Here is a 23,655-nt window from a genome sequence, read left to right as displayed (position 1 = left end):
AGTAAAATATTACAATAAAATGCATTAGAAAAATAAAAATACAATATGAAAAACAAAATGTAAAACTAAAAATACATCTTAATCTAGAATACAGATATAATACTACTCAAAAATAAAATACTAAAAATAGAACAAAAATGAAATGCAAAATTGAATTAAAAAAAAATGACAATATAAAAATAAGATATAGATGCATCTGAATCAGAACTAATATTATTACCCATAGTAAGAGTAAAAATACAGTAGATCAGAAATAAACAAAACAAAAAAAATACTGAATAAAAAATTAAATAGTCTGATAGGAAATGAAATATTTGTCAAATAAAATAGAATAAAAATACTGTATATATTATACTAGGGGTGTGAATTTTCCACCCGAGGGCAATTATTTTTTGTCAGTTATTTAGGAGTTCTTTCTTATGCAGTATATTTGGCTAATATAGATTTTTCTAATCAACCTGATCTAGGCCTAAGGTTTATGTGTTAAATAATAGTTGTGATTAACAAATGGTTTCGTATCATTTGACAAGGTGTAAACTATAATTAAGTCAGATATAACTAAATACCTTTAAAATCAAGAATAAGGGTACTAATTCAGCGTTAATATTTGGATGGGGCCCGGGCCCCTCTGTAGTGGAAATGTTGGGCGCCAAGGTCAAAATGTTCAAGAACCCCTGTTCTAGATATATTAATCCTATCTTTAAAAAGTCAAAAACCTGATTAAAGGTTTTTACAAGTGTTAAAACTCTGGTTTCAACCAAATCCATGCAATCCTCACAGATATCGATTTAAATCGATATCTGTGTAGGCCCATCCTTTTTGTTTACATTCAAGAGCGCAAGCTTGCTGTTAGCGCTGAGCTATGATATTCTCCTATGGTGTGTAGTGAAGCATGTTTAGCTATTCCTCGTCCTGCAGGGATGATACTTGTAGGAAATAGTTCATTTGTCGCCATGGAGATGAGGATTAGTGATTTAGATGTAGCTAAAACACTACGGAGAGACGTTAGCTGCTGGCTAGCTATGGTTTAAAGCAGTGGTCCCCAACCACCGGGCCGCGGCCGATTGGTACCGGGCCGCACAGGAAATTAAAAAAAATAAAAAATAAATAAAAATTTTTTTTTTTAATGAAATCAACATAAAAAACACAATATATACATTATATATCAATATAGATCAATACAGTCTGCAGGGATACAGTCCGTAAGCATACATGATTGTATTTATTTATGTATAGAAAAATAAAATACAAATAAAAAAAATTAAATACACCCCCCCACCCGCACCCCCACCGGTCCGTGGGACAAGTTTTCAAGCGTTGACCGGTCCGCAGCTACAAAAAGGTTGGGGACCACTGGTTTAAAGCACCGCTTGCGGAGCAAAGCTTCACTGTTTATAGCTTCACCTTTATCGTTAGGTTTAAAGTAAAAAAAATAAAAGTACCGGTATTTTTCAAAAACTTTCACTCGATTTTCATGTTTTTTGTCAGAAAAATCAGTTTATCCCCATTGTCTGCAGAAAGAGCGGACCTGCTTGCAGTTAAAATGTCTCCAGCTGTGGAAAATACCCTTTCACTGGGCACGGAGGTAGCAGGTATGGCGAGGTAGTGCCTGGCTAACTTGGCAGTAAGAGGATATATGGGCTCATTGTTCTTCCACCATAGAAGTGGGTCAAAATCTAGTTTTTAACGCAATATGGTCTTAAATCTGCTGCTATAAAAACATTTGTTATTGCTTTAGCCCTGTCTGACTCGCTGAGGAGAGGCTGCTTGAATGCGGTGGGGAGCTGTGTTTGTTCGTCTTTCTCTTCGTTGAAGCGATGTAATCCATTGTTGTGTCGCACCGCGTAGCCGAAATGTTCCCAAACGGGAGATCTTAACGAGGCAGGCGGGTCTTCCAGCTCTGGCTTTTGCATGTTGTAGTAGCCCGGTTGTTGCTAGCATGCAGTGTGTTGTGCCTCGGTGTGCATTTTTTACACAACGTGCGGTACGCTACTTAATATGTCCGTGTGGAAACTCGTTCGGTACACCGAACCGAAGCCCCCGTACCGAAACGGTTCAATACAAATACACGTACTGTTACACCCTTAGTTATCGCAGAGATTATTTACATGAATGGAAAACATCAACGTACCTAATATGGAACCCTGCGGTACACCATTTAATACAGGGAGGAAAGACAAAGAGGATCCAGCAAACTGGACGCATTGGGTTTCATCGGACAGGTAGTTAGAAACCCGCTTCACAGCATGTTGAGATTGGCCAATCCTGACTCGGGCCTATATCGGCATCAGAAGCACTCCAAACTCCAACCCCCCCCCCCCTGTTAACAAGGACAACTTGTAGAGGTTGACCGAGATTCACATACCTGTACTTCGTGTTTCCCTAATGATGCCATGCAAGTTTGCTGAGACCCACTGAGAGATACAGGAACTATGTCTCAATGGATAAGTTGTGTTGCAACTAGGGATGTCCGATAATGGCTTTTTTTGCCGATATCCGATATTCCGATATTGTCCAACTCTTAATTACCGATACCGATATATACAGTCGTGAAATCAACACATTATTATGCCTAATTTTGTTGTGATGCCCCGCTGGATGCATTAAACAATGTAACAAGGTTTTCCAAAATAAATCAACTCAAGTTATGGAAAAAAAATGCCAACATGGCACTGCCATATTTATTATTGAAGTCACAAAGTGCATTATTTTTTTTAACATGCCTCAAAACAGCAGCTTGGAATTTGGGACATGCTCTCCCTGAGGGAGGTTGAGGTGGGGGGGGGGGGGGGGGGGGGTAGCGGGGTGTGTATATTGTAGCATCCCGGAAGAGTTAGTGCTGCAAGGGATTCTGGGTATTTGTTCTGTTGTGTTTATGTTGTGTTACGGTGCGGATGTTCTCCCGAAATGTGTTTGTCATTCTTGTTTGGTGTGGGTTCACAGTGTGGCGCATATTTGTGGGGACCCCATCAAGTCATAAAAATGGGGTCCCACAGTACATTTTTTCTAAGTGTTTTGAAAACAAATGATAAATGTATGCATTATCCTGTTATATCTCACATTCTACATTGTGTTTTGGAAAAAAGTTGTCATAAACGTTACTTAATTCATTTAAAAAATAATACAAAAGAAAACAAATTTTTATGCATATGTAAATGTATTCAGTTATAAACATTCATTCACTTTCTTCTTTCCTTCATGGATGTAAACTTTACCGCTGCTGGTATTTTTTCTATATTTTTTTTATTGTAATATTTTCAGAATGTGTTTGTTCCAGTCGTGGCCAAAGTAAGACAAAGAAAACAATCTGATGTAGTCCTTAGTTTTTAGTTTTAATGCCATGATTTTAATAAAGTGCACAGATTTTCCTCCATGCGGCCCCTGAGCTGAAATGAGTTTAACACCGTGTCATAACAAACCAGTGATGTCTAGAAATACATCCAAGATAGAGGATGAGGACTCTCATTGTGAACCAGTGACTGACGATAGTGAATTGTGGTCCTCATCTTGACGGCTACAACTGATCCACCAGTTGAATGTTTTTATTCATTGCTTCACGGCATTCCTCACCAACTAACTGCTTGTCACTCACAACTAACTGCCTCTTTCTCTTTGGACTCAGTTCTTCGGTTAAGGTTGAAGAGGACCTCCAGGGCTGGAGATGTTGTGCCCTAATGCTTTTCAAATCTCTAGATCGAGAGTTTTTAAAAAGCTAGTTTGATACTTTAGTAGCTACTAGTCAATTTTAGTGTTAGATTCCTGTAGTTCCTGCTTTTCCTGGCTCTGCTTCCCTCTAGTGGCTTGATGCAAGTGGAATGTTGGAGACACAGCACACCTGATTACAATCACTGCTACAGCTACCACTGATTGCACACACCTGTCCATTGCTGGTACTTCTCCCAAGACTGAACTACCATTTGGTATTATTTGATTAGCGTTTGGACTATTTTTCGTGGCAATGGTTGTTTGCCTCTAGTGTTTCTGTTTATTCCCTCTGGTGCTGTGAGAATAATATTTTTTTTTCTTCACAGGGAAGCTCCACTTTTTGGGAGGAATTTGTCGTCATTCACAATCCTTATGTCAGACAAGAACACACGTTTTTCTGTTTTCAGGCATTCTAAATTCAGCAAAAGTCAGCAAACAACAGAGGTAATAATAGTAGCTTAATTTAGACCAGTGGTTTTTAACCTGGGTTCGATCGAACCCTAGGGGTTCGGTGAGTCGGTTTCAGGGGTTCGGCGGAGGTCAAAACACACCCGACTCATCGTGTAGATACAAACTTCTCCCTATCGGCGTATTACGGATACGGCAACAGCTGACTGGTTTGCAGGTGTGTCATTTGTTGTGAGTTTATGCACTGTGTTGGTTTTGTTGTTTGAACAAGGTGATGTTCATGCACGGTTCATTTTGTGCACCAGTAAAAAAAACATGGTAACACTTTAGTATGGGGAACATAGTCACCATTAATTAGTTGCGTTGTGTTACCAAAAACATAACTTTGTCTTGAATTTGAAAAAAACAAAACATTTTTTTCACTAAAGAAGGGTTCGGTGAATGCGCATACGAAACTGGTGGGGTTCGGTACCTCCAACAAGGTTAAGAACCACTGATTTAGACTGACCATACGTCCTCTTTTGCGGAGCTGTCCGGGCGGAGTTTCTTAAATGCCTCAATGTCCGGCGTTTTGAGTTAGGGTTGCGTGTATTTTCAATGTACGTTCAGGGTTAAGAAGGGGTTAAAAACAAAACAAATTGTGAATGTAAATGATTTTTTTTATTTTTTTTTAAAATGCAGTTCCCCTTAACCCTGGACAAATCACCATCAGAGGGGCTACACAGAACCATTTACACACAGTCATAATAATAATAATAAGTAATAAAGAACAAAATAGAGCCACAAACAAAATTATGTATCAAGGCTTATTTTGGAGATTTTAGATAATCTGATATCAATATCGTCCCAGGAAGAATGCTTTGCGGAAATCTTTTATTTATAGATCTTTATCGCTCTGGAATAACCTGCCTCGAATTCTCACCAGCATTGAAAGCAAACAGGTTTTTAAAAAGAGAGTAATATTTTATCTGAGTTTTTAAATTAGTTTGCTCATTGATGATTTGTTTGGTTTTATATTGTGTAGTTATATTTATATGGTAATTATTATTCTGTGACTGCAAATTGTTTGCTTGTTTTTTTATTGATGCTTTTATTTTTTTCTGTATTGTGTAGTTATAATTATATGCTTTTACTTGTAATTGTATTGAATTGTGGACCCCAGGAAGACTAGTGGGTTGTTGAGGCAACCAGCTAATGGGGATCCTTAATAAAAATCAAATCAAATCAAATATCGGATCTGGACACCCCTATTATTTACCCATCCTATGGACAGTATGTGCACGCAAAAGAGACATAAGATTGTTTTTCTTATGATTGGTAATCTAATATTGTCATTTCTCACTGAATTAATAGTCGATCAAATGTGCGTCTTCTTCAAGAAACTGAAGGAATTCTGTCACGGCTCAGTCAATAGATCCTTGGATGCAGAGACGTCTAAAAGCCAATCTTTGACTGCTTGTGAGAAGCTGTGAAAACTAGAGTTGTTCTTTAGATTGTCTGGGAGACCATTCCAGTCTTTGATGGCTTGATATGAAAAGGCTGATTGGGAGAAGGCAGACTTTCTTTTCGGAACATTACAGTCACCTCTGGATACAGACCTTAACGCTCTGCTTGTTCATTTTGAGCGTAGCTGTACGTATGTTTTTAAGGAGGTGGGTTTAAAGAGCACGCCATTAAATGTTGTACGCGACGAGGCTTCCAGCGATCGGCGAGGGAACGGCCAGGACACACTGGGAATGTTCCGTTTGAAGAAGAAAAACACTTAACCTCTGGAGATGAGAACAAAAAATAGAGGCTAGAGTAAAAACAAAAAGATCCAAACGGACCAACGGCAGGCACGTAGAAGCTAGGTATGAGTTGTGGACTCTTTCAAATTTTCTTGTAATCAGACCATATTTTCGGTATATAAGACGGAATCTTTACCTGACATGTTTCGACTGTCATCTGCAGTCTTCTTCAGAAGGGTCACCTGACCACTGTGACGTTCTTATAGGCGTGGCCAACCAGGCAGACCTGTCAAGTCTACCTGGTGGACCACTCCCCCCCCCCCGCTTGATGGTTAACGGAGGAGGGAGTCCCAGGTATACAAATCCATCGTTTGAATTTGTTACTTTCTGTCCCGATGATTTTGCTGTTGTCCCAGTCCATGATGTGGGTATTTATTTTGCAATGATCTGATTTTAAGATTTCCTGTTCGGATTTATGTTTTAGGCTTCTCGTAAACCTTCCAGTTGTCTCTTTTTCGCGTTCTTTCTTCCTTGTGTTGAATGTTCTCCCTGTTTCCCCGATGCATTATTTACACAGGACTTCGTAGATGACATTGCATTTCTTGTCTTGTTCTATTTTGTCTTTTGGATGTAGGGGTGTGGGGAAAAAAAAATCGATTCAAATTCAAATGGCCATTCTCACGTTGTACGATTCAGTATGGATTCTCATTTTTCAAAAATCTATTTTCTTTTTATTAATCAATCCAACAAAACAATACACAGCAATACCATAACAATGCAATCCAATTGCAAAACCAAACCCGACCCAGCAACACTCAGAACTGCAATAAACAGAGCAATTGAGAGGAGACACAAACACGACACAGAACAAACCAAAAGTAGTGAAACAAAAATGAATATTATCAACAACAGTATCAATATTAGTTACAATTTCAACATAGCAGTAATTAAAAATCCCTCATTGACATTATCACTAGACATTTATTAAAAAAAGAACAATACTGTCACAGTGGCTTAAACTTGCATCGCATCTCATAAGCTTGACAACACACTGTGTCCATTATTTTCACAAAGATAAAATAAGTCATATTTTTGGTTCATTTAATAGTTAAAACAAATTTACATTATTGCACCTCCAAAGACATGCACCTGGAGATAGGTTGATTGGCAACACTAAATTGGCCCTAGTGTGTGAATGTGAGTGTGAACGTTGTCTGTCTATCTGTGTTGGCCCTGTGATGAAGTGGCGACTTGTCCAGGGTGTACCCCGCCTTCCGCCCGATTGTAGCTGAGATAGGCTCCGGCGCCCCCCGCGACCCCGGAGGGAATAAGCGGTAGAAAATGGATGGATGGATGGATGCAATCAGTTGATAAAACATTGTCCTTTACAATTATAAAAGCTTTTTACAAAAATCTACTACTCTGCTTGCATGTCAGCAGACTGGGGTAGATCCTGCTGAAATCCTATGTATTGAATGAATAGAGAATCCTTTTGAATTGGAAAAATATCGTTTTTGAATCGAGAATCGTGTTGTATCGAAAAAAATCGATTTATAATCGAACCGTGACCCCAAGAATCGATATTGAATTGAATCGTGGGACACCCAAAGTTATTCTCCTAATGTATGGTAAGGTTATGACCTTTGTTTCAGGTTTTTCTTCGAGTTTCTTCTTTCTTCTCTTTTCCTTGTTTTTAACTTGTTGTTCCCCTTTTTTGATGGCCCAGTTTGTATATTGGCAGTTTTTGAGTGCATTTTGGATGCGTTGCTCTTCTTTTTTTCCCCCTATCTTGTTCTTCTGTTATGATGTTGGCCCGTTCATAGAGTGTTCTCACGACTGATAGTGTGGATGGCACAGGAAGCAATACACTATAAAAAATGGGACCCATTACCTCCCTGCTTGGCACTCAGCATCAAGGGTTGGAATTGGGGGTTAAAATCACCAAAAATTATTCCCGGGCGCGACCAACGCTGCTGCCCACTGCTCCCCTCACCTCCCAGGGGGTGATCAAGGGTGATGGGTCAAATGCAGAGAATGATTTCGCCACACCAAGTGTGTGTGTGACAATAATTGGTACTAGGGATGTCCGATAATATCGGCCGATAAATGCTTTAAAATGTAATATCGGAAATTATCGGTATCGGTTTCAAAAAGTAAAATTTAAGACTTTTTAAAACGCCACCGTGTACACGGACGTAGGGAGAAGTACAGAGCGCCAATAAACCTTAAAGGCACTGCCTTTGCGTGCCGGCCCAGTCACATAATATCTACGGCTTTTCACACACACACAAGCGAATGCAAGGCATACTTGGTCAACGGCCATACAGGTCACACTGAGGGTGGACGTATAAACAACTTTAACACTGTTACAAATATGCGCCACGCTGTGAACCCACACCAAAGAAGAATGACAAACACATTTCGGGAGAACATCCGCACCGTAACACAACATAAACACAACAGAACAAATACCCAGAACCCCTTGCAGCACTAACTCTTCCGGGACGCTACAATATACACCCCCCACTGCACTTTGTGACTTCAATAATAAATACGGCAGTGCCATGTTGGCACTTTTTTCCATAACTTGAGTTGATTTATTTTGAAAAAACCTTATTACATTGTTTAATGCATCCAGCGGGGCATCACAACAAAATTGGGCATAATAATATGTTGATTCCACGACTGTATATATCGGTATCGGTTGATATCGGAATCGGTAATTAAGAGTTGGGCAATATCGTAAATCGGCAAAAAAGCCATTATCGGACATCTCTAATTGGTACTTTAACTTGAACTAGCAAGTGCCCTGCTTAAGTAGCCCAGTGACATATTAGGACCAAGTGTGTCCAATTAGGCCATCCCCCGCCAAGGAAGGTAGCACAAAAGACAACAGCAGGGACAAAATAATAGGGAAGGCAGGCATAAGTTCTCAGTACAAACGTGTATTGATTCTCAAATTTGTAGTTTCGCAAAGAGATCATAAAAACAATACCGCCTCCAGAGCTTGTTACCCAATCAACTTGTCCTGATGACAGACGTAAAACTGGGGTTGCTATGACATGTCTGTGAACAATGACCCCAGTATTTATGCCGTGAACTTGCCTGAACAAGTGAATTGTTTGTCTTGACATCCACACGTTCTTTCTTCCAGTTCATCTCCGAGCGCGGTAGCCGCTAGTTGGACTGGTTCTGTGCACACAGCGCCACACCCTCCTGCAGAAGAAAAGGAGGAGGGGAAGAAGAAGGGGGTTATTAGTGGGAGCAAACAGGGGGCGGAGCTTGAAGGGGGGAAGGTGAAGAGTGTTTGAAGGTGTTGAGGAGATCCAACAAGTGTCATGCGGCTCTGAAGGCTACTAACAGGTAAAGAAAACTCACACAAATCCGTTTTATATTATTAATGAAGTCATATCCCAACAGCTGATGCTTTTTTTTGTGCACGTGAAGCTCCAAAGTTGTGTTAACGGTCCAGAGTTCACCCCTTTTGGTAGTATTGATCTGCAAGATAAGAGAATGCAACAAGTGCACAAAAACAAAATGATTAGTTCAATGAGTGTCTGACATTCCTCAACTCCCACACCTTGAGGCCAAAATGGAAAACCTGTTTTCAGATGCCGGTGTGTGAGTGAGCGTGCGTGGATGTATGTGTACTCGCAGCCATGGACGGCGTGTTGGATGGCGTGTCCATGCTGTGCGTCTTCAAACTGGTGTGCAGTCTCCTCTTCCTGCCCTCGCTGGCCACCTCCCGCAGTCCCATCGGCTTCTGCGGCTGCTGCATCCTCTTCTTCACCGACTTCATGGTCACAGGTGAGCGGCACCACAAGTTGTGGTGTTCTTGTTGTTGTTGTTGTTGTTGTGGAGGTGCAGCCATTTTGGATGACTGACTTTCATTTCAGTCTGTCTTTTTGTCAAAGTCTGATTGTCTATTTCATGATCACTGAACTCTCCAATTTTGTTGGGTTTCACATTTACCAATCTAGCCCACGTTCTTCTGCGTTGACACAACAAATGTCAGCTTTGTTGAATACTAACTGGTTTTCAATGTTTCTAAAACGACTCAACGGGTCTCAATGTAGCAAAAAACAAGTTCATTGAACACTAAAATGTTGGTACATGTTAGGTTTGATGAAGACTGTCAGTTCTCAATGTTTACAAAACATCAAATTAATGAATATTAACTGTATTCATTGGTTTGATTCACTCTAGCGTCAGTATTGGCTTTGATCTTTACAAAACTGGTCAAGTTTTTCAACTACTAGCTTGTCTTCAATATATCCAAAGGTTAAATACAAACTAAATTGTCTTCAATGTCTACAAAACCAATATCAAGTTCATGAAGACTACATTGTTTACAATGTTTGTTAGGTTGACTTAGTCAAGACATATATAGTTGTTTGATGAAGACTAAGTGGTTTTCAATGTTTACAAAACATCAAAGTAACAAACTGTCTTCATTGTCCACAAAAAATGGTTTCATTCACTCTAGCGTCAGTATTGGCTTCGAGCTTTACAAAACTTGTCAAGTTTTTCAACTATTTGCTTGTTTTCAAAGTCTACAAAGGTTAGATACAAACTAAATTGTCTTCAATGTCTACAAAACCAATATCAAGTTCATGAAGACTATTTTAAAAAGTTAGTTTGGTTGACTTAATCCTCAATCCAAAGTTCTTCAGCGTTTATAAAACAAATGCCAGCTTTATTGAATACAAACTAGTTTTTAATGTTTATAAAACAACTAAATGGTCTTCAATGTTGCAAAAATCAGTTAATTGAAGACTAATTTGTCGTCAATGTTGGCGATTTAATGCACGTTTGGTTAATGTAAGACTAAATTGTCTTCCATATTACATAAATAGTTGTGAGGTTTGATGAAGACTAAGTGGTTTTCAATGTTTACAAAACATCAAAGTAATAAACTGTCTTCATTGTCCACAAAAAATGGTTTGATTCACTCTAGCGTCAGTATTAGCTTCGATTTTTACAAAACTTGTCAAGTTTTTCAACTACTAGCTTGTTTTCAAAGTCTACAAAGGTTAAATACAAACTAAATTGTCTTCAATGTCTACAAAACCAATATCAAGTTCATGAAGACTACATTGTTTACAATATTTGTTAGGTTGACTTAATCCCCCTTAATCAAGACATAAATAGTTGTTTGATGAAGACTAAGTGGTTTTCAATGTTTACAAAACATCAAAGTAACAAACTGTCTTCATTGTCCACAAAAAATGGTTTGATTCACTCTAGTGTCAATCTTGGCTTCAATCTTTACAAAATGTATCAAGTTTTTCCAACTAATAGCTTGTTTTCAAAGTCTACAAAGTGCGTCTTCAATGTCTACAAAACCAATATCAAGTTCATGAAGACTACATTAAAATGTTAGTTTGGTTGACTTAATCCTCAACCCAAAGTTCTTCAGTGTTAAAACAAATGCCAGCTTTATTGAATACTAACTAGTTTTCAATGTTTATAAAAGTACTAAATGGTCTTCATTGTTGCAAAAATCAGTTAATTGAAGACTAATTTGTCATCAAGTTGGCGATTTAATGCATGTTTGGTTAATGTAAGACTAAATTGTCTTCACTAATTATATAAGTGGTTGTGAGGTTTGATGAAGACTAAGTGGTTTTCTATGTTTACAAAACATCAAAGTAACAAACTGTCTTCATTATCCACAAAAAATGTTGGCTTGATTCATTGTAGCATCAATATTGGCTTTGATCTTTACAAAACCTTGCTAGCTCTTTGACTACTAACTTGTTTTCATAGTTACAAAACTGTTCTTTAGGTTAGATTCAAACTAAATTGTCTTCAATGTCTACAAAACCAATATCAACTTCATGAAGACTACCGTATTTTTCGGACTATAAGTCGCAGTTTTTTTCATAGTTTGCTCCTGACTTATACTCAGGAGCGACTTATGTGTGAAATTATTAACACATTACCGTAACATATCAAATAATATTATTTAGCTCATTCACGTAAGAGACTATACCAGGGGTCAGCAACCCAAAATGTTGAAAGAGCCATATGGGTGAGGGCCGACATCCGGGCAACTGAGCTACATACGGGTTCTTCGAGCCATAGCAACCAGACTGGCGTTGAAAACAAACCGTTGCCATTACTCTTTAACCTGTCGACCTACGCTGGTTAAACCCGTCATTCTGCCTCCAAAATGCCGAAAAACTGTGTTGTTTTTAGTTGTGCTAACCACAACTGGAAACAGGGAAAACAAAGGTTGTATTTTGTTCTGCCAAAGCGTGATAAAAGCCCACAGAGACGAGACAAATGGCTCGCAGCTTTACACCGGGAAAACGAGGACGGTTCTCACTGGAGTCCCCCAAAGTCCCGGGTCGTGTGTTCGGATCACTTCGTTTCTGGTAAATATAAGGAACAAAAATCCACCTTCTTAACCACAACTTGGCTATACCGTCCATGCTAATGTTGTACTTGTTGAATTTGTACCTTATAACGTTCGACAGCTGAAGTTGTTGTTGTACAAAAATAACATGCGGTATATACTATGTAGTCTATAACCTAGCTAGCTATTTTCGAAAACCGGTTTCGTTTAAATTTGCACTTAACAGTTGGGTTTTTAAAAACCAATAAACCCTATAATTTTCATGTTGCCATTTAATCAACTTTTCAAGACAGTCGCAAAATGCTGTCTGCAAGACTTTTCAATACAAAGACATATATTTTGTACATTATTCGCCTGCTGTACTGCGCCTTCATAAGGCTACAACTTACAAGGACCAGGCTACTAGGGGTCAGTCTGCTTTCTTTTGGGGTTTTTTGCCGGACATTCCAGTATTATTTACCCGTAATCTTGGTATTACTTTCCTTATTAGGTTATTTTGCCACCTCCCCCTTCTCTGTTTAAACTCTTCTTTGTTGTACTTAAACAATACATGTAGCCCTCAAATCTTTCAATATTTTATACACTAACACTTGATCTTGTTGTTGATAACTTTCGCGTCTCTTTCTTAGTAGCGCGCAGGCTAAGCTAACTAGCAAGCTAAGCCCGAGAAGCTTTAAAGTTCACTGAGACGAGTCTGACGCAAATAATACATTTTCGTTTTTTTACACAATATGCGAATAAGTAAAAATGCGTAAATGAAGGATATAACGCCGACTTCCAAGCCACAACTCTCGTTAAATGCTTTTTCTGTCAATGCTGTGTTCGCTGTGAGCTGGTTTGTTTTCAACGAATTCCCGGTTGCTAGGGGATTGGTAGGCGGAAGTGACTCTGGAGCCGCAATAAATTAAAAGCCATATTACATGTGCCATGAGATATAAATTGAATTAAGAGGACTTAAAGGAAACTAAATGACCTCAAATATACCTACAAATGAGGCATAATGATGCAATATGTACATATCGCTAGCCTAAATAGCATGTTAGCATCGATTAGCTTGCAGTCATGCAGTGACCAAATATGTCTGATTAGCACTCCACACAAGTCAATAACATCAACAAAACTCACCTTTGTGCACTCATGCACAACGTTGAAAGTGTGGTGGACAAAATGAGACAGAAAACGAAGTGGCATAAAACACGTCCTAGAAAGTCGGAGAAAGTTATACATGTAAACAAACTATACGGTGAGTTCAAGGACCGCCAATATTAGTAGGACAAAACGGCGCTCGCCAAATACTCGAATCAGTGAAGCATGTTTAATAAAAACAGTGTGATTTATAACAATTAGGGAGGTTTGTGTCATGTTTGTCCTCCTACAGAAACCATACTAAAACAAAAAAATAGATACATTTTTGAAAAATCTCCAGAGAGCCACTAGGGAGGCGCTAAAGAGCCGCGGGTTGCCGACCCCCGGACTAGACGTATAAGATATCATGGGGTTTAGCGATTAGGAGTGACAGATTGTTTGGTAAACGTATAGCATGTTCTATATGTTATAGTTATTTGAATGACTCTTACCATAATATGTTACGTTAACATACCAGGCACGTCTCAGTTGGTTATTTATGCCTCATATAACGTACACTTATTCAGCCTGTTGTTCACTATTCTTTATTTATTTTAAATTGCCTTTCAAATGTCTATTCTTGGTGTTGGCTTTTGTCAAATAAATTTCCCCCAAAAATGCGACTTGTGTTTTTTTCCTTCTTTATTATGCATTTTCGGCCGGTGCGACTTATACTCCGGTGCGATTTATACTCCGAAAAATACGGTAATTAAAATGTTTGGTTGACCTAAGAATCATCAATCCAAAGTTCGTCAGTGTTTATAAAACAAATGTCAGCTTTACTGAGTACTAACTAGTTTTTAATGTTTATAAAACGACTAAATGGTGTTCAATGTTGCAAAAATAAAAAATAAACTGGTTCATTGAAGACTAAATTTGTCAATGTTGGCAATTGAATGCATGTTTGGTTAATCTAATACTACATTGTCTTTGTTTATGGAAATAGTTGAGTTTGATAAAGACCAAGTGCTTCCCAATGTTTACAACACATCAAAGTAACAGATATAAAGTGTATTAATTATTTACAAGGAATGTTGGTTTGATTCATTGTACCGTCAATATTGGCATCAATCTGTACAAAACTTGTCACATTTGGTTACTAACTCATTTTCAAAGTTACAAAACTGTTCTTTAGGTAAAATTCAAACTAAATTGTCTTCAATGTCTACAAAACCAATATTAAGATCATGAAGACTACATTGAAATGTTTGTTTTCTTTATTGAAAATGGCTTAAACGTTTACAAAAACAGGTAGTTATTTGTTCACCAACTGGTTTTCAATGTCTACAAAAATGTTGTTCATGTTAATTGGGGGTAATTTTTTCACAATAATATATCCCAGGTGAAGTTAAAACAACATTGTCTCCAATGTTTACAAAACTTAAGTGCATTAAATGCTGAGTTTTCAATGTTTATGCTGTAAACATTCCCATTAGGTTAATTGAAGGCGGTAAAATTGTCTTTAATATTTACAAAAAACAACTGAAGACTAAATTGTTGTCAAAAATGCGTGGTTCATTACGGACTTAATATTATTCAGTGTTTACAAAACATCAAATTAAGAATATAAGCTATTCAAAGTTGACAAGAAATGTTGGCTTTGTTTCATTGAAACTTAAAAATGGTCTTAAATATTTACAAAACTTGTCAAGTTCTTTGAATACAAACTAGATTTTCAATGTCTGCATTTACGGATGATGGAGGTCATCTCAAGGGTGATCAGTTGAAACAGGATGCACCTGAACTCACTTTTCAGCTTCACGGCAAAGGCTATGAATACTTATGGGCATTCGATTTATTATGTTTTTACTTTTATTAAATTTGCAAAAAATTATATAAAAAAAACAACTTCAGTTATTATGGGGCCTGCGATGAGGTGGCGAATGCAGCGGGGATAGGCGCCAAAATGGGTGGATGGAGATATTATGGGGTATTGTGTGTAGAATTTTGAGGATAAAGGTGTTTTTTTCCCCCATTTTGGAATGAAGTACAGTAAATACTTTCTGGATTCACGTTCGGCCCAACATGTTCCCCTCAGAAGAACTGGGTTAAATGAAAACTAAATAGTCTTCATCCACCCATCCATTTTCTACCGCTTGTCCCTTATGGGGTGGCGGGGGGTGCTGGAGCCTATCTCAGCTGCATTCGGGCGGAAGGCGGGGTACACCCTGGACAAGTCGCCACCTCATCGCAGGGCCAACACAGATAGACAGACAACATTCTCTTATTATTATAATCAAATGACAGCAGTCATTTTCCATGAGATGATTTTCTAATTCAAGTGTTTAGGCCCACTTACAATGACAATAACAAAAAATATTGTTTTTCATGAACTGTGTACTTGTATTGTTTGTCTGGGTGGAGGTCCTGCTTTGGAAATAGTTTGTACCCCTTTCAGACATTGCATTTAGTTCCCATTAAAACATTCACATGTTGCACAATGAGATGTAAGCAGGGGATCATGTGTACATTCCTGCAACTTCCTGTTTGTAAAAAATATATTTTTATTAGTATTTATTTAATATACTAACAGCATTTCATGATTAATATTTATAAATTAAGATTCCTAATAAATGACACTAGAATAAGCACACATTTGATTGGTAAATCCTAGTGTAACGACCTGGAATGACACTTTATGTGTGGTGTTGGAGTTGTCCGACTTTTTGTGTGGCTGTAAACGCATCACTGGCTAAGTGCCATATGTGCATGTGTTGGCGCAAATGAGAAAGAGCGAGCGGCTGCTGTTGATATAACAAAGTTGCTTTTGGTCTGGTTTGTACTGCAGAAAATGACCAGTTTTGCTAGATATAATTTTTTTTACTAATGTTTTGGTGATGTGTTTATGGCCGACAATAAAGAGTTTTGCTCAGTAAAGTGATCGATGGAATTCTTGTCCTCAAAGCGTCTCGACAGATATTACAATATTTGAACAATGATGACGAAAACTGTTTTCTCTGTCGTGTCCGTGTGTCGAAAATTGTTTCGCGCTTATTTTTTTATTTGATTTTGTGCGTGGCATAGATTTGCCGTGCGCAGAGGACGCTTGAGCAGTGCGCAATTGCACAGGCGCACACCTTAGAGCAGTGGTCCCCAACCTTTTTGTAGCTGCGGACCGGTCAACGCTTGAAAATTTGTCCCACGGACCGGTGGGGGGTGTATTTAAAAAAAAAAAAATTTTTTTTTTTTTTTTTTACATAAATAAATACAATCATGTGTGCTTGTGACAAAATGTAGAAAAAATGCAGTAAATACTTTCTGGATTCATGTTCAGCCCGACATGTTCCCCTCAGGGAGTCCCGCCCCACTATTTGAGAAGAACCCACCCCGTAAGGCAGTGGTCCCCAACCTTTTTGTAACTGCGGACCAGTCAACGCTTTAATATTTGTCCCACAAACTGGGGGGAGAGGGGGTAATGTTTTAGATTTTTTTTGTCATAAAAAAATACAATCATGCATGCTTACGGACTGTATCCCTGCAGACTGTATTGATCTATATTGATATATAATGTAGTGTTTTATGTTGATTTAATTAAAAAAATAAAATAAAAAATAAAATATATATATATATATATTTCTTGTGCGGCCCGGTACCAATCGATCCACGGACCGGTATACCGGGCCGTGGCCCGGTGGTTGGGGGACCACTGCCGTAAGGGACAAGCGGTAGAAAATGGATGGATGGATGAAGACTATATATTTAGTTTTCATTTAACCCAGTTCTTCTGAAATAGTGGGGTGGGACATGTTGGGCCAAACGTGAATCCAGAAAGTATTTACTGCACTTCACTTTTTTTTTTTTAAATTTTCAAGCCTCATTCCAAAATGGAAAGAAAAAACCCACCTTTGTCCTCAAAATTTTACACACAATACCCCATGATAAATGGATGGATGGGTTAAATGAAAACTAAATAGTCTTCAGTGTTAACAAAATATGTGTACCGTATTTTTCGGACTATAAGTCGCAGTTTTTTTTCATAGTTTGGCCGGGGGTGCGACTTATACTCAGGAGCGACTTGTGTGTGAAATTATTAACACATTACCGTAAAATATCAAATAATATTATTTAGTTAATTCACGTAAGAGACTAGACGTATAAGATTTCATGGGATTTAGCGATTAGGAGTGACAGATTGTTTGGTAAACGTATAGCATGTTCTATACTTAGAAAATCTTTATTGTCCCTGAGGGGCAATTTGGTTTGCAGCAGTAGTCATTAAAAAACAAGGTTCAACAGTAAAACGAGGTACAACAGTAAAAAACAAGGTGCAACAGTAAAAACGAAGTACAACAGTAAAAACAAGGTACAACAGTAAAACAAGGTACAAATACATATTATGTTATAATTATTTGAATGACTCTTACCATAATATGTTACGTTAACATACCAGGCACGTTCTCAGTTGGTTATTCAGCCTGTTGTTCACTATTCTTTATTAGGGACCGAGTCCCTTAGGGACAGAGGACCCTATTGTATTTCTAGCGTTTTATTATTATACCGCCGCCTCTTTGAGCTGTAATTTGACCCCCTTAACATGCTTCAAAACTCACCAAATTGGACACACACATCAGGACTGGCGAAAATTGCGATCTAATCAAAAAACCAAACCCCAAAACTCAAAATTGCGCTCTAGCGCTCCCTAGGAAGAAAACACAGACAAAACTGCCTGTAACTCCCACTAGGAATGTCGGAGAGACATGAAACAAAAACCTCTATGTAGGTCTCACTTAGATCTATATTTCATACACTGACAACCCCCAGCAAAAATCAACAGGAAGTTTGCAATTCCCCCTTCAAAACAAAAGTTGTGTAAAAACAGTCACCTTTTTTCAAACATTATCTTTATTAAGTTTGCGGATGACACCACCCTCATCGGGCTCATCTCGGATGGCGATGAGACCGCCTACAGGAGAGAGGTGGACCGGCTGGCGTCCTGGTGCAGCCTCAACAACATGGAGCTGAACGCCCATAAAACAGTGGAGATGATCATGGACTTCAGGAAAGTCACAGCCCCACCATCCCCCCTCACCCTGATTGACTCTTCCACCTCACCCAGGACCTCAAGTGGGAGCTGACCATCAGCTCCATCATCAAGAAGGCCCAACAGAGGATGTACTTCCCGCGGCAGCTGAGGAAACTTAAGGTGCCGACCGAAATGCTGGTGCAGTTTTACTCAGCCATCATAGAGTCCATCCTGACCTCCTCCATCACCGTGTGGTTCCCCAGCGCCACAGTCCAGGATAAGAATAGATTGCAGCGCATCGTACGTGCTGCTGAGAAGGTGATTGGCTGCAAGCTCCCATCCCTCCATGACTTGTTCTCCTCCAGGACCAGGAGGCATGTGGGTCGGATCACAGCTGACTCTTCTCACCCTGGACACAAACTATTCTCCCCTCTCCCCTCAGGCAGGAGACTACGCTCCATCCAGACCCACACATCCCGCCACCTGAACAGTTTTTTCCCCTCGGCCATCAGGCAAATGAACAATAACTCCTAACAGCAGCTCCTTGAATTCCTTCTAAGTCTGATAGCTCAGTTACAGCTCTTTTTATTACCAAATATGTGTTATATGTGTTTTATGTTGCACGATTGCACCAAGAAAAATTCCTAGTTTGTGAACCCGTTCTCAAACAATGGCAATAAAACTATTCTGATTCTGATTCTGATCTCATCTGAGCGCGTTTGTCGTGTCGGCTTCAAATTAGAGAGATTGAACCCTTCTGATTAAAAGTTGATGAAGGAGTTTTAATTACTGCTCCGGTTTGGATTTTATGAGCCCTCAAAGTCGGTCCCGTCCATCGCTGCTTGCAGCTTTAATTTGTTTTAAATTGCCTTTCAAATGTCTATTCTTGGTGTTGGGTTTTATCAAATAAATTTCCCCAAAAAATGCGACTTATACTCCAGTGCGACTTATATGTTTTTTTCCTTCTTTATTATGCATTTTCGGCCGGTGCGACTTATACTCCGGAGCGATTTATACTCCGAAAATACGGTATTTGGTTTTCATTTTAACCCAGTTCTTCTCAAATAGCGGGGCAGGACATGTTGGGCCGAACGTTAATCCAGAAAGTATTTACTGCACTTCACTTTTTTTTTTTTTACATTTTCAAGCCTCATTCCAAAATGGAAAAAAAAAACCCAGCTTTGTCCTCAAAATTCTACACACAACATACTTGCCAACCCTCCCGTTTTTAGCGGGAGAATCCCGTTATTCAGTGCCTCTCCCGACAACCTCCCGGCAGAGATTTTCTCCCGACAAACTCCCGGTATTCAGCCGGAGCTGGAGGCCACGCCCCCTCCAGCTCAATGCGGACCTGAGTGGGGACAGCCTGTTCTCACGTCCGCTTTCCCAGCAGCTTGCCTGCCCAATGACGTCATAACATCTACGGCTTTTAGAGAGTAGAGTGCACAACAAGGAGAGATAGTTCTTGGTTTCTTACGTGGGTTTATTGTTAGGCAGTTTCATTAACGTCCTCCCAGCGCGGTAACAACACACAACAACAGCAGCCACGTTTAGTCTACCGTAAAGCAGTTCGTCTGCTGTAAACAGCAATGTTGTGACACTCTTAAACAGGACAATACTGCCACCTACTGGATAGCCTGCAGAACACTGAAATTCAAGTATGTCTTTTATTTATATGTATAATAAAATAAAATAAAATATATAGCTAGAATTCACTGAATGTCAAGTAGTTCATACATATATATATGAAATACTTGATTTGGGGAATTCTAGCTGTAAATATACTCTCCTCTTAACCACGCCCTTAGCCACGCCCCCGCCCCAAACACGTGCCCCCTCCCGATATTGGAGGTTTTAAGGTTGGCAAGTATGACACACAATACCCCATGATAACTGGATGGATGGGTTAAATGAAAACGAAATAGTCTTCAGTGTTAACAAAATATGTGTAATCATTTCCAATCAGAGCTTCGGTTGTCGGCTCGCGCTGAGTCGGAGGAAACAGTTCGGACTTGAGTCCTGGCTAAAAGTCCGCCTGTGTGTTTGTCCGCAGTCTTCGTGAGCTTCCTGAGCCTCTTCTCGTCATGGCTGACGGAGATGAGTCTTCCTCCCGACGTCATCGCCCTGCGCTTCCTGCTCTTCCTCAGTCACACCTACGGTGCTGTCCTGCTGCTGACCACGCCCCTCCTCACCGTGGAGACCCTGGTCAGACTCCTGCGGCCCGCGGCAAAGCACCCGAGCGAGGCCGCCCCCGGGGAGGCGGGCGAGGACGCGAAGGCCTGGCGGTCCCGGGCCACCAGCTACGCCTGCTGCCTGGCCGTGTGGGTGGCGGTGGCGCTCAGCGTGCAGTGTCGCTGGCGGCCGGAGGAGGCGAGGCAGACGGCGTGTTTGCGGGCCCGCGGCTCCTTGCTGAGGTGTCTGCCCAACCTGCTCAGCCCCGTGCCCAGCACCGTGCACCCCTGCTGGGGTATGGCCTTCCTCTACCTGCTGCTGCTCATTCTCCTCTCCTCCCGCCTGCACAGCTGCAACACCCTCACGGAGCCTCCTCACCATGACGAGTCCGACCACCCTCTGGCGCTGGCCTGCGAGGAGCCGCCGCTCTTGTTCATCGTGGTGGAGTCGCAGCACCCTCGCGCGGGGGTCCCCCACCCGGGGGTGAACGTGACCATCGCCCTGGCGGCCGTGCTCGCCACCTTTGTGCTGCCGCTCTACCTGGGCGTCAACATCCTGCTGCTCAGGAGCGTGGAGGCCCTGCTGGACGTGGGCGTGCGCTTGCTGCTCTTCTCCACGCCGCCCGCCCCCCGGGGTCACGTCACGCTCGTATGACAAGGGGATTATTATCATTATTACGGGATTAATGACGTGTGCGCGGTAAGTCAACACTGCTTAATGACGGCTACTCACATGGGGAGAAGCTGCTGAGTGGGCAAGTTGCGGCACGACGAGCTCGTTATTTCTCGCCGCTCCTCGGGGGGCAAATAATCCTCTAATGAGGCGTGGCCGTGAAAACTATCAGGGAGGGGCGAAGCAATTCAATGACACTGATTGGTCGGTTTAAACAGGAGGGCGGGGCCAAAGTGGTTCCACTCAGGTGTTTAAAATGAGGCACGAAAGTTCCTATGAAAGGGTTTTTTTTTTTTTTTTGGAAGGTTTTAACACCGGAGAATCTGATTGGTTGGATGACACAGGAAGGCGGGGCCAATGTGGTTCGACTCAGGTGTTTAAAATGAGGCACAAAAGTTTTTTTTTGGGAAGGTTTTAACACCGGAGACTCTATTAGGTGATTAGGTGTAAAAAAAAACAATAACGCCAGAACATTTAAAGTGTAAAAAAAATGTACATACATTTGTATTAAAATAAAGTGTTTTTTTGGCAGGTATTTCGTTTTTTTTCCTGAAATATTTAAAGGGGAACTGCACTTTTTTTCCGGAATTGTGTCTACCATTCACAATACATAGTAGACAAAATGTTTATTAGGGAGGAGCGAAACAACTCAAAAGGCACTGATTGGTCGGTTTAAACAGGAGGGCGGGCCAAAGTGGTTCCACTCAGGTGTTTAAAATGAGGCACGAAAGTTCCTATGAAAGGGTTTTTTTTTTTTTTTGGAAGGTTTTAACACCGGAGACTCTGATTGGTTGGATGACACAGGAAGGCGGGGCCAATGTGGTTCGACTCGGGTGTTTAAAATGAGGCACACAAGTTTTTTTTGGGAAGGTTTTAACACCGGAGAATCTGATTGGTTGGATGACACAGGAAGGCGGGGCCAATGTGGTTCGACTCAGGTGTTTAAAATGAGGCACAAAAGTTTTTTTGGGGGAAGGTTTTAACACCGGAGACTCTATTAGGTGATTAGGTGTAAAAAAAAACAATAACGGCAGAACATTTAAAGTGTAAAAAAAATGTACATACATTTGTATTAAAATAAAGTGTTTTTTTGGCAGGTATTTCGTTTTTTTCCCTGAAATATTTAAAGGGGAACTGCACTTTTTTTTCCGGAATTGTGTCTACCATTCACAATACATAGACAAAAATGTTTATTAGGGAGGAGCGAAACAACTCAAAAGGCACTGATTGGTCAGTTTAAACAGGAGGGCGGGGCCAAAGTGGTTCCACTCAGGTGTTTAAAATGAGGCACGAAAGTTCCTATGAAAGGGTTTTTTGTTTTTTTTTGGAAGGTTTTAACACCGGAGACTCTGATTGGTTGGATGACACAGGAAGGCGGGGCCAATGTGGTTCGACTCAGGTGTTTAAAATAAGGCACAAAAGTTTTTTGGGGGGAAGGTTTTAACACCGGAGACTCTATTAGGTGATTAGGTGTAAAAAAAACAATAACGCCAGAACATTTAAAGTGTAAAAAAAATGTACATACATTTGTATTAAAATAAAGTGTTTTTTGGCAGGTATTTCGTTTTTTTTTCCTGAAATATTTAAAGGGGAACTGCACTTTTTTTTCCCGGAATTATTAGGGAGGAGCGAAACAACTCAAAAGGCACTGATTGGTCAGTTTAAACAGGAGGGCGGGGCCAAAGTGGTTCGACTCGGGTGTTTAAAATGAGGCACACAAGTTTTTTTTGGGAAGGTTTTAACACCGTAGACTCTGATTGGTTGGATGACACAGGAAGGCGGGGCCAATGTGGTTCGACTCAGGTGTTTAAAATGAGGCACAAAAGTTTTTTTTTTGGAAGGTTTTAACACCGGGGACTCTATTAGGTGATTAGGTGTAAAAAAAACAATAACGCCAGAACATTTAAAGTGTAAAAAAAATGTACATACATTTGTATTAAAATAAAGTGTTTTTTTGGCAGGTATTTTGTTTTTTTTCCTGAAATATTTAAAGGGGAACTGCACTTTTTTTTTTCGGAATTGTGTCTACCATTCACAATACATAGTAGACAATAAAATGTTTATTAGGGAGGAGCGAAACAACTCAAAAGGCACTGATTGGTCAGTTTAAACAGGAGGGCGGGGCCAAAGTGGTTCCACTCAGGTGTTTAAAATGAGGCACAAATTTTTTTTTTGGGAAGGTTTTAACACCGGAGACTCTATTAGGTGATTAGGTGTAAAAAAAAACAATAACGCCAGAACATTTAAAGTGTAAATTTTTTTTACATACATTTGTATTAAAATAAAGTGTTTTTTTGGCAGGTATTTGGTTTTTTTTTCCTGAAATATTTAAAGGGGAACTGCACTTTTTTTTTTCGGAATTGTGTCTACCATTCACAATACATAGTAGACAAAATGTTTATTAGGGAGGAGCGAAACAACTCAAAAGGCACTGATTGGTCAGTTTAAACAGGAGGGCGGGGCCAAAGTGGTTCCACTCAGGTGTTTAAAATGAGGCACGAAAGTTCCTATGAAAGGTTTTT

The 23,655-nt window shown here is 40.0% G+C and overlaps 2 protein-coding genes across 4 annotated transcripts in view; one reads left to right on the top strand and one right to left on the bottom strand.

Annotated features, from left to right (window-relative positions):
* The window catches only part of znf362a (zinc finger protein 362a), a 48,049-nt gene extending 38,969 nt beyond the window's left edge, over positions 1–9,080 (bottom strand). For both annotated transcript variants that reach the window (XM_062037712.1, XM_062037713.1), the window contains exon 1: positions 8,946–9,080. In XM_062037712.1, coding sequence (XP_061893696.1) covers positions 8,946–8,974 — 29 coding nt within the window. In that variant the 5' untranslated portion in view covers positions 8,975–9,080. The remainder of the gene's footprint in view (positions 1–8,945) is intronic.
* Positions 9,081–9,105: 25 nt separating this feature from the next.
* Positions 9,106–22,021, top strand: LOC133643651 (uncharacterized). 2 transcript variants are annotated; one of them, XM_062038329.1, is made up of 3 exons: positions 9,106–9,203; positions 9,452–9,647; positions 20,343–22,021. In XM_062038329.1, the coding sequence occupies exons 2-3, from the start codon at positions 9,500–9,502 to the stop codon at positions 21,113–21,115; spliced, it is 921 nt and encodes a 306-aa protein (XP_061894313.1). In that variant the 5' UTR covers positions 9,106–9,203; positions 9,452–9,499; the 3' UTR covers positions 21,116–22,021. The 2 variants fall into 2 exon arrangements, with proteins under 2 accessions (XP_061894313.1, XP_061894314.1); XM_062038330.1 differs by having other exon boundaries at positions 9,129–9,203; positions 9,498–9,647.
* Positions 22,022–23,655: the final 1,634 nt, after the last annotated feature.

Source organism: Entelurus aequoreus, linkage group LG26 (genome assembly GCF_033978785.1).
Source record: "Entelurus aequoreus isolate RoL-2023_Sb linkage group LG26, RoL_Eaeq_v1.1, whole genome shotgun sequence".
NCBI classification, from domain to species: Eukaryota; Metazoa; Chordata; class Actinopteri; order Syngnathiformes; family Syngnathidae; genus Entelurus; species Entelurus aequoreus.
The sequence above is the reverse complement of the archived record's forward strand: the minus strand, read 5'-3'. Positions and strand labels throughout refer to the sequence as shown.